This window comes from Callionymus lyra, chromosome 4 (genome assembly GCF_982586985.1).
Source record: "Callionymus lyra chromosome 4, fCalLyr1.hap1.1, whole genome shotgun sequence".
NCBI lineage: Eukaryota > Metazoa > Chordata > Actinopteri > Syngnathiformes > Callionymidae > Callionymus > Callionymus lyra.
This window is the reverse complement of record NC_141821.1, coordinates 7,167,929-7,180,110: the sequence shown is the minus strand read 5'-3', so window position 1 is coordinate 7,180,110 and position 12,182 is coordinate 7,167,929. Positions and strand designations below refer to the sequence as shown.

General features: G+C 43.5%; 2 protein-coding genes across 2 annotated transcripts; one reads left to right on the top strand and one right to left on the bottom strand.

The window, feature by feature from the left end:
- The first annotated feature begins 335 nt into the window (after window positions 1-335).
- Window positions 336-9,179, top strand: LOC148081158 (uncharacterized). The gene is made up of 8 exons (XM_087788579.1): window positions 336-422; window positions 1,977-2,048; window positions 4,452-4,523; window positions 4,579-4,748; window positions 6,359-6,422; window positions 6,481-6,646; window positions 6,703-6,900; window positions 8,995-9,179. The coding sequence occupies exons 1-8, from the start codon at window positions 414-416 to the stop codon at window positions 9,126-9,128; spliced, it is 885 nt and encodes a 294-aa protein (XP_087644705.1). The 5' UTR covers window positions 336-413; the 3' UTR covers window positions 9,129-9,179.
- A 97-nt stretch (window positions 9,180-9,276) lies between these two features.
- Window positions 9,277-11,849, bottom strand: LOC148081157 (low density lipoprotein receptor adapter protein 1). The gene is made up of 3 exons (XM_087788580.1): window positions 11,668-11,849; window positions 10,319-11,035; window positions 9,277-10,238 (listed from the first exon to the last, which is right to left on the bottom strand). Exons 1-3 carry the CDS (start codon window positions 11,681-11,683, stop codon window positions 10,159-10,161), a joined length of 813 nt encoding a protein of 270 aa, XP_087644706.1. The 5' UTR covers window positions 11,684-11,849; the 3' UTR covers window positions 9,277-10,158.
- Between the last annotated feature and the right edge of the window lie 333 nt (window positions 11,850-12,182).

The following is a 12,182-nucleotide window of genomic DNA, read 5'->3' as shown; positions in this document are numbered from 1 at the left end:
GATGACACATCAACTTACAACTCATATACCATGACTTTTCATTGTATTTTTATTTTTATTAACGAGATAAAAGGGTATTTTTCCGGTTGACAGTAAAGAATAAAAACAACAAAATAAATATAGAAAGTTAAATAATTGAGAGACATAACATTAAAGTGAGATTTACATTAAATAATGATTAAGAAATACTATCAATTATTGTCTATTCTCTTAATTACTCGGATTATTTAAATGCTATTTTAGATGAAAACCGTTCTTTATGTTCGTGATGAACATGAATGTTTCGTTGCTGCAGTTCGCTTGTGAGACGGCAGGGCGGCGCCACAGCGTCCGGAGCAGACACACGAAGAAGAAGAAGGTTCGTGGAGGATGCTGTAGGTTCGATTCTGGACGTGAAGGATGTTCTGACGAAGATGAACAGCGTGAGTCTCGTGCACGTGTTTGTGATGTATTGAGAGACGAGGGTTGGAAGCTGCAGGTGTGTGTGTCGCTAGGATACTGGAGAGCAGTGACGTCATCACATCATGTATGACGTCATGCTATCATCACATACATGTATTATTAGCGTCTGCACTGCGACCTGGAAGACTATGGAAGAAAAGGCAGACATGACTAATCGATATCATGTCCTGGTTTAAATACTTAATCGTTTTGTTTTTTAAATAAATAAATAAAAAGTCAATCTGGAAAATGACAGCATTGAATGGTTTAATTTAACATTTAGGATTTTTTTTTTTTAATTGCAAGTTTTTTCATTTTTATTTTAATAGTTTCGTTATTTAATTAAAAACAGAAAAAAAGTTTTTTTTGAATAATTTAATCTAATAATTCATACGTTAAAAGGTTTAATTAGTTTAATTTATTTAATAATGAAATTATTTGTATATTAAAGAGTTTCATTTGTTTGTATTTTTTATTATTAATCAATATTATTATTACACATGCAGTGGTGGAGGTCGTTCACCTTGACCCAGAGACGACACAAGGGATACTACAAACACATTTGTTGTCAGGCCTTTGTCCCTTGATTCTGAGACAAAGCAAGGGTTAAAAAGATAGAAAGATGATGGATGGATGGATAGATGGATGGATGGATGGATGGATGGATGGATGATGGATGGATGGATGGATGGATGGATGGATGGATGGATGGATGGATAGAGGGATGGAGGGATGGATGGATGGATGGATGGAGGGATGGAGGGATGGTGTGAAGTGTTGCGTCCCCAGAGCCTTCAATAAACTTTAAAGCATTTCATTAAATAAATATATTTTTTTTTTTAAATTGCACTTTTATATGTTTATCAAATTTAATCTGTTTTAACAAAAAAAACAGATGAATTTCACAAACAAAGAAGTAAAGAAATGAAACACACACATTATTATTATTATTATTACTACATTATGTATTATCTTGTATTATATTATATACATTACATTCTATTGTACTATATTACATGACATATTATAATAAGTTAGAGTATGTTTTCTTCCTGGTGAGAGAGTCTTAACTATATATCTCTATAAAGTCGTAAAAGTGCCTCGAATGTAGTGGTTTGTTCTGCCCCCTAGTGGTTAATTGACGTCAATGAGAACCTGGATCTCAGGAAGTTCATTTATTTTTAACTCCATGTTCATCAGTAGTGTTTTATTTAATAATATATTTTTAATATAACATTTTCAAAATTAATTGTTTTTATTTACTCATAGAGTTTTATATTTTAGGATCAGAATAGAAAGAATAGAAAACTTCTATTGTCAGTAAAGTAAAATAAAGAATGACATATAAATAATGGGGGAAAAAAATCGATTTAATATTTATATAATAATAATCCATAGCCTTTAAATGTTAAATGTTGCTTTGAAAGTGCTTCACACTTCCATGACATGACTTCAATCATGTGTTGAGTGACAGGTGTCATATGTTGAGTGACAGGTGTCATATGTTGAGTGACAGGTGTCATGTGTCCGAGCAGAAGCGAGAGCGTGATCAGAGGAAGAGGCTGCAGCACTTTCTGAGCGACCTGGCGTTACTGGGCTCTCTGCAGGTGCGACACACTGTCGTCACACACTCACGACACACTTGTCACACACTCACGACACACTTGTCACACACTTGTCACACACTCACGACACACTCACGACACACTGTCGTCACACACTCACGACACACTTGTCACACACTCACGACACACTCATCACACACTTGTCACACACTCACGACACACTCACGACACACTGTCGTCACACACTCACGACACACTTGTCACACACTCACGACACACTCATCACACACTCACGACACACTCATCACACACTCACGACACACTCGCGACACACTCGTCACACACTCGCGACACACTCGTCACACACTCGTCACACACTCGCGACACACTCACGACACACTCGCGACACACTCGCGACACACTAGTCACACACTCGCGACACACTCACGACACACTCGCGACACACTCGCGACACACTAGTCACACACTCGCGACACACTCTCGTCACACACTCACGACACACTCATCACACACTCACGACACACTCGCGACACACTCGTCACACACTCGCGACACACTCGTCACACACTCGCGACACACTCGTCACACACTCGTCACACACTCGTCACACACTCGCGACACACTCGCGACACACTCGCGACACACTCGTCACACACTCGTCACACACTCGCGACACACTCATCACACACTCGTCACACACTCGCCACACACTTGTCACACACTCGCCACACACTCGTGACACACTCATGACACACTCATGACACACTCGCCACACACTCACGACACACTCGTCACACACTCGCCACACACTCGTGACACACTCGTGACACACTCGTGACACACTTGTGACACACTCGTGACACACTCGCCACACACTCGCCACACACTCACGACACACTCGCCACACACTCGTGACACACTCACGACACACTCACGACACACTCGTCACACACTCGTCACACACTCGCCACACACTCGTGACACACTCACGACACACTCGTCAAACACTCGTCACACACTCGCGACACACTGGTCACACACTCGTCACACACTCGCCACACACTCGTCACACACTCGCCACACACTCGTGACACACTTGTGATACACTCGTGACACACTCGTGACACACTCATGACACACTCATGACACACTCGTCACACACTCACGACACACTCGTCACACACTCGCGACACACTCGTCACACACTCGTCACACACTCGCCACACACTTGTCACACACTCGCCACACACTCGTGACACACTCACGACACTTACGACACACTCGTCACACACTCGCCACACACTCGCCACACACTAGCAACACACTCGTGACACACTCGCGACACACTCGCCACACACTCGTCACACACTAGCAACACACTCGCCACACACTCGCCACACACTCGTGACACACTAGCGACACACTCACCACACATTCGCGACACACTCACGACACACTCCCCACACACTCGCGACACACTCACGACACACTCGCCACACACTTGTGACACACTAGCAACATACTCGCCACACACTCGCGACACACTCACGACACACTAGCGACACACTGACACACTCACGACACAGTCACGACACACTCACGACACACACGCCACACACTCGCCACACACTCACGACACACTCACCACACACTCACGACACACTCACGACACACTCGTCACACACTCGTCACACACTCGCCACACACTCACGACACACTCACGACACACTCACGACACACTCACGCCACACTCACGACACACATGCCACACACTCACGACACACACGCCACACACTCGCCACACACTCATGACACACTCGCCACACACTCGTCACACACTCGCCACACACTCACGACACACTCACGACACACTCACGACACACTCACGCCACACTCACGACACACATGCCACACACTCACGACACACACGCCACACACTCGCCACACACTCATGACACACTCGCCACACACTCGTCACACACTCACGACACACTCATTACACACTTGTCACACTCTCGTCACACACTTGTCACACACTCGCGACACACTCGTCACACACTCGCCACACACTCGTCACACACTCACGACACTCATCACACACTTGTCACACTCTCGTCACACACTCGCCACACACTCACGACACACTCGTGACATACTTGTGACACACTCGTGACACACTCGTGACACACTCACGACACACTCGCCACACACACGCCACACACTCGTGACACACTCGCCACACACTCGTGACACACTCACGACACACTCGCCACACACACGCCACACACTCGTGACACACTCACACACACTCACACACACTCACACACACTCACACACACTCACACACACTCACACACACTCACACACACTCACACAAACTCACTCACACTCACACACACTCACAGACCAGTGTTTCTCCTGCAGGGCTTCAAGTACTTCCAGCCGTGGCTGCGAGGAAAGGAGGAGCTGCTGCTGACGGTGGTGAACCAGGATCTGGTGAGATCTTCCTTCACTTCTGCGTCCTGATGTCTCACCAGGATGTTCTCTGCAGGGTCGGCGCTCGCCAGGGTTCATGGTCTCCAGAGCCTCGTCCTACACGTCCGGCAGCAGCGGCGGCTCCTCCAGCAGCAGCTCGCCTGAGCTGTGCAGCCGCGGCAGCTCCCCTCTGCCTGGGGAACCCTCGGAGCCTACGGGGTCTGGAGGTCACAGCAGGACCCCGAGGTTTGACCTTTTGAGAAGAAAAATGAAGCGTTTATTGACCTTGATTTAAGCGGGAATGATTCCATTGAGATTCAGAGTCTTGGTCCCAAGAGTTCAGAAGCTCCACATGAAGTACACATGAAGTACACATGAAGTACACATGAAGTACACACTTGTAAAACAACAACACAACTACACTAGAGTAGATCAAACACTTCTAAAGAGGTTGATCATGTGACAACAGCTGATGTACATGTAACACAACAAGATCAAATATTTGTTAATACGGTGTAATACATAATATGTATTAAATAAGGTTTAAAGTTCACTGACATTGAACAAACTTTTCTTATGTTTTATGAAATATATGGTTTATTAGAGTAAATATTGGCTGAATCCATACATGTAATCAAACAATATGATATATAGTGATAGTGTAGTAACAAGAATATATGTGTAGTATAGTCGAGTACTTGACTCTGGTGTTGTGATAGTGTAGTAACAAGTATGTATGTGTAGTATAGTCGAGTACTTGACTCTGGTGTTGTGATAGTGTAGTAACAAGTATGTATGTGTAGTATAGTCTAGTACTTGACTCTGGTGTTGTGATAGTGTAGTAACAAGTATATATGTGTAGTATTGTCCAGTACTTGACTCTGGTGTTGTGATAGTGTAGTAACAAGTATATATGTGTAGTATTGTCGAATACTTCACTCTGGTGTAGTGATAGTGTAGTAACAAGTATATATGTGTAGTATTGTCGAATACTTCACTCTGGTGTAGTGATAGTGTAGTAACAAGTATATATGTGTAGTATTGTCGAATACTTCACTCTGGTGTAGTGATAGTGTAGTAACAAGTATATATGTGTAGTATTGTCGAGTACTTCACTCTGGTGTTGTGATAGTGTAGTAACAAGGATATATGTGTAGTATTGTCCAGTACTTGACTCTGGTGTTGTGATAGTGTAGTAACAAGTATATATGTGTAGTATTGTCCAGTACTTGACTCTGGTGTTGTGATAGTGTAGTAACAAGTATTTATGTGTAGTATTGTCGAGTACTTGACTCTGGTGTTGTGATAGTGTAGTAACAAGTATATATGTGTAGTATTGTCCAGTACTTGACTCTGGTGTTGTGATAGTGTAGTAACAAGTATTTATGTGTAGTATTGTCGAGTACTTGACTCTGGTGTTGTGATAGTGTAGTAACAAGTATATATGTGTAGTATTGTCGAGTACTTGACTCTGGTGTTGTGATAGTGTAGTAACAAGTATATATGTGTAGTATTGTCCAGTACTTGACTCTTTTGTTGTGATAGTGTAGTAACAAGTATATATATGTAGTATTGTCGAATACTTCACTCTGGTGTAGTGATAGTGTAGTAACAAGTATATATGTGTAGTACTGTCGAATACTTGAGTAACGTTAACATGTTGAAAATCACATGTTAACGTTACTTTTGAGAAAATCTTCTTTTCAAAATAAAACACCTTTCAGACAGTAGTAATAAATAGAAGATACTTTGATTAAATACTAATGTTTTTGGCTGCTAACCATCAAATGAAGGTTTTTCAAGAGACAAAAACTTGTCTTTGATGTGTCCGGGATGATACATTTGTTCTCCCTCAGGAAGCCCAGCCGTGAGGAGCATCTTCTGCCGGCCTCCCCCAGCGAGGGCGAGATGGCGGTGCCAGTAAGTGAACAGTTCTGAGCTCGTCAACGGGTCCATGACGTGGTCTCCGCCCCCGCAGGAAGTCAACTGCACCCTCTTCCTGCTGGCCGGCTACGTCAAGTACGGCCGTCCGTACGCCTGGATCCGCTCCAACCACGAGCGCCTGGTCAACATCGGCGGCACCGACTCCCTGGTCAAGGACACGCCCATGAAGCTCAGGTCCATCTCGGACTGGCAGAGCCGAGGTACGGAGACAGACCCTCGATGTGCCCAGTTCTGTGAAGGTCTTTCTGTTGTGGAGGTGTTCGTGTGTGGGACGTGGTCCACGAGCTGGTGAGCCTCTGCACCGTCCCGGCGCCATCCAACCCCTTCGCCCTGGACCTGCGCTACATCCAAGGTCTGCCCGTGACCGAGCGCTTCCTGGTGAGCGGAGCCTTGCTCAACTTCCTGGAGATGTACCTGGTGTACGGAGACCGGGACCAGCTGCACTACGACAGAGGTGTGGAGCCAATGTGAACTATGACCTTTACTGGCCGCTCCGATTATCTATTCAATTTATTTTTATTACGAGATTAAACTTGAATAAAATCAGAATCAGAATCAGATTAAAGTTGAATAAAATACTTTATTAAGGTAAGGTAAGGTAAGGTAAAACTTTATTGATTGAAATTGTTTTTTTCCAATAGCCAGCAATTTTTCATAAACAATAAAAAATAAATCAAAATAAAACAAGAACAAGAACATAAAGAGAAAGAACAAGATGACACAATCTAAGTCTAATTAGAAGATTAAAGTTGAATAAAATGTTTTATTAGAAGATTAAAGTTGAATAAAATGCTTTATTAGAAGATTAAAGTTGAATAAAATGCTTTATTAGAAGATTAAAGTTGAATAAAATGCTTTATTAGAAGACTAAAGTTGAATAAAATGATTTATTACAAGATTAAAGTTATATAAAATGCTTTATTAGAAGATTAAGGTTGTAAAAAATACTTTATTAGAAGACTAAAGTCGAATAAAATACATTAATTACAAGATTAATGTTGAATAAAATACTTTATTACAAGATTAAAGTTGAATAAAATACTTAATTTCAAGATTAAAGTTGAATAAAATACTTTATTACAAGATTAGAGTTGAATAAAATACATTTATTATGAGATTAAAGTTGAATAAAATACTTTATTATAACATTAATGTTGAATAAAATACTTTATTACAAGATTAAAGTTGAATAAAATACATTTATTATGAGATTAGAGTTTTAATTAATTAATTTTATATATTATTATTACTGTACTAAATGCACAGGTAATCGACATATTTTTTTCTCCAGATTTCCTTTTGTAAACTCTAACCTCTCGTAATTTATTATTTTAATGTAAAATGTAAACATCATGATAAATTGTTTTTGTACAATTTTAATCTCATAATTAAGTATTTTTTACCACTATAATCTTGTGGTAAATTTATATTATACCAATTTAATTGCTGTATTTTCTGTGGCTATTAGAAGAAAAAAAAAGTTCAAATCAATAAAGTTTTACCTTACCTTACCTTAAAGTATTTTCTTATTGTTATTTATTTCAACATAAACATCATGTTTGTTTTAGTCTTTTTATCCTTCTTTTCATTCTTTCTACTTGTTAGTATTTATTAAAGCAATTATTAAGGTTTTTCCAAATATTATATATATATATATATATATATATATATATATATATATATAAATAAATAAATCAGTCACATCTTTGAGGAAACAAACGTCATTACATTCTTCCGGCAGGTGGCGCCATTGTCCCAAATCAGGTCCTTTAAACGTCAAGTTAAAGTAGAAAAATGAAAAGAGAAGAAAACCCCGTTTCTTTTATAAAGAAGATAGAGAATTAAGGAATACTACTTTGAGAAAACAACTTGAGAAAAAAACATTAATAATCTTTTTTATTTCATTTGCATTACCAGCACATTTGGGGAAAACAAATAGTACTGTTTAAGGTTTGTTCCGACAGGTGGCGCCATTGTCTCAAAGCATCTTTTTTAAAACGTCATCACTTTAATGCAGAAAACATTAATAGAATTAATGTTTGTTAATGATGTGGATGTTAATGTTTGTCCATTTTATTTTATTTTTTTAATTGAAAGATTTTTTTTTCATGTGCCCCATTGTGTGCTATGCGCAAGCTAGCCTAGCATGTTAGCACGTAATTATCGATACCAAAATGGAGAAAAAAAACTAACAAAAAAAACATTTTATTCTGTTTTATTTAACTTTTTATTTACATTAACAGTCTCGTAAATTTGATTAAACAAATGCGCCGTTTCAGCTTCTACATGCAGATGGCGCCATTGCTTCAAGGCAGCTTTTTTTTTTTTTTAATCAAATTTAATTAGTAGAAAAGTAATAAAGAAAAACTGCATGAGGAAGCTAGCTTAGCATGTTAGCACGTTTCGTTATCAGAATTGTTGAATCAATGAAAGATGATTTTATTTTGCAATGAGTTTAATATTTAATTGTCATTTATCGTCTGGAAAAACAAAGTAAGTTTGTTACTAATGGATCATCGAAAAACACGTGATTTTGTTTTGTTTTCAGTGTCGGAGGAAGTGAAGCCGCTGCGGAGGCTTCACGTCCGGTCGCTGCTGGAGGTCGAACAACAGTCTCTTCTGAGGAGACAAGACCGAGCTCAAGATGATCCTTTTGCACCCAAGAAAACTCAAAACGCTTAATTCACGTTTGTGCTTCAGTAGGTTCTAGAAGTTTCCCTGAGAAACGAGTCACATGATCCAGATTAGAAACGTAAACACTTCCTCCCTTGGCATCTAAAAACAAGTGTTGGTGTGTGCGAGGAGAAGAAGCCCAGACGCCTTAAAAACATCTTGTATAAAAAGCTTTAATACTTCATAAAATACATAAATATGTACACATTAAAATCACGACGAGGGTCAAACGAAGCGGGCACTTGAACTGTGCTCTTGTACATCATAAATAAGTATAAATTTGAGTCAAAAAGTGGTGGCGCCGCAGTCGAAAGACTCAAAACACAAAAGATTCCTTTGAGTCTCTTAAAAAAAAGTCTGGAGGCGGATCACGACCGGCATGTAAACAAGTCTCTGATGAGGGTCAGTTACGCAACACTAGCTCGTCCCGTCGGGTTTTAAGCGTTCGCGGCACGTTTTCTAGCTTCACGCGGCGGGAACGAGGAACAGGAAGTGATGTCACGGACCAGCCGCTCATGATGCAGCAGGAATCCTAGCGCCTTCCCAGGAGTCTTGAGCCCCGACTGTACCCCAGGTTGGAATGCAGGTGCGCGGCCAAACATTCCACGACCCGGGAACGCGGCGTTCGCAAAAACGCAAAGTCATGAAATGATTCATCAGCAACAGGCGCTTCGATCACAGACGAAAGGTTTCTTTGATGAGCTACGACTTCAGAGTCGTCTCCCACACGAGCGTCAGCGACGTCCAATAAAGTGTTTGAGCAAAACAAAGTGTGTGGCTTCTCTATAAACTCCCTAATGAGATCCTGATCCTGAACCCGCCGCCGTAGCCGAGCGCCGCCGCCCGCCACGTGTAAAGGAAAAATCCTCCATTTTCCAGTTTGGATGTCGGAAAGTCGTCCCAAAAATACCGTCAGTCGCCCGGTCAAGAGTTCAAAAGGTGACAGTCAGGAGTCCACCTCTTGTCGGCTTCAGCTCGTGGTCCCGCCCCAGTCGTCCCTGGTGCCGATGAGGTCGTTGTCAGTCGAGGAGGCAGCAGCTCAGTTCCAGCTATCCGAGGTCGACCCTCTCCTGACCTTGATGGGACTGTGAGACACGGATCCTCGTTTCTTCCATCGAACTAAAAACGCCCCCAAAAAGAGGTGGAGATGAGAATCTTGGGCAGACACGAGGCAGCTTAACGGATGTTCAGTTCCTCACCTTTTCCCAGACTCGCGGGAAGCGTGGAGCTCTTGGCGCGCACCGGGGAGTTGAAAGACTCCTCGAACGCTTTGGTCTTGATGTCCCCGGGCAGGGTGGCCGGACCGTCCTGCTGCCAGTCGCTCAGCGCCCGCTGGAAGGAGTGCGCCAGGCAGGCGGTCATGTCCTTGGCCCGCTCGGCCCGGCTGCACCAGAACACCCGGCACTGCAGCTGCTGGCCCTGGTGCTTGCAGATGTACAGGAAGACGTTGGGGCGGGTGGCGTCGGCGGCGCAGTAGGCGATGTCCTGCAGGTAGGTCTTGGTGAGCTGCCGCCCCGTGCTCAGCTCCTTCACCTCCACGTAGCGGGGTCGCACCACCAGGGCGTGGTCTTTGCCGGGCTTCTTCCCGTCGGCCACGCCCTCCAGCAGGTGGCTGATGGCGTCCTGCGCCTGCTCCCGGTCCAGAGAGAAGATCTTCTCCGTGCCCAGGTAGTGGACCTTGAACAGCGGGTCGCCGTGCGAGAGGGACTCGGTGCGGTCGCGCTGGAAGCGACGGCGCAGGGCGGCGGGCGAGTTCTTCAGGGTCTGCATGAGGTGCAGGGTGCTGAGGGACATGTTGCGCTTCAGCCGGGACTTGGGCGACACTTTCTCCGGGGTGCACCTGGACTCCTCACGGACGGTGGCGCTCATCCACCCTTCCTGGACGGACGGAGCCGAGCTGCATCCACTGCTCTGGTCTGAGAACACAACGAAAACCTTTAGTCACCGTGACTTGAAGCGTTGGAAAGATGATGAGTTACTAGTGACGCCGTGAGAAACTCATTGACCAACAGACGTCAACCATTAAATATTTACAGTGTGTGAGCTTTGTCCCGGAGACCTGGACCCTTTTAAGATCCACAACACACAGGAGGTACAGGAGGACTTCTGTGACCTTGTTATGCAACCAAGTCTCCTGGTCCCCCCACCACCACCACCACCCCTCCATTGTCTCCCATCCGAGACCCAGTAGAGAAGCCACCGGTTCATTGTGCTGGAACTTCTATTTTTTCCCCGGTTTCTCCAACATTCTTTCAAGAGCCCCCCTCACAAGTGGGTCCGTTCTACAGAAGCCCACCATTGTTGCCGCAGGAAGCAGCTTCACATTCTTGCAGACAAACATTTCTCAAGACCAAACAATGGTTCAGAACCGGGTCCCAGACTGACCCGCGTTGACAGACGAGCTGAGGAACTTTCATAAACTCAAGGAGAAACTGTTCAAACATTTAAACACTTTAAGACTTTATTTTCTTTTTAAATTCGCAAAAACTCATTCTACCACATCCAAGCATCGCACCTCAGTCGTACAGGTCCAGGGTTCGGGTCTTACCTGGCCACAGTTTCATGCAAACGATGTCCTGAGAATCTCTTCGAAGAAACCGCAGGACTCGCAGGTCCACAATCTAACCGCGGGAATCTCTCGTGTGTCCAGGCTGTCGCTGTTCCGTGAAACCTTCTCGCTCCCACATCAGTGGAGTCCGGGACCTGCCTCCTGGTTCTCCTTGTTCTCTGGTTCTGTGGCGACTCGTGGAGCTTCAGGAGCGTTTTTTAAAACAGCGGGGGCGCGTCCTCGTCGGGCGGTGACGTCACACCGGCGTGGGCACGTCAAGGCTGGAGAGTGGGAGGAGCCTCGACGGCTCACCTGCTGAGACGTGGATCCAGGTAAGTATCGAGTCTGTGGCTGAAGGTTTCTAGAGGATCAAGTCATTAAATCAGAATTTTATATATAAATAAATCAACCTTCGTAAATGCAAATTTACATTAAAAAAAGAGCAAAATGTAGAATATCTTCTCGGCCACCGTACTTTTTATTTGAGTGACTTTCCCACATTTCAACATGTTCTT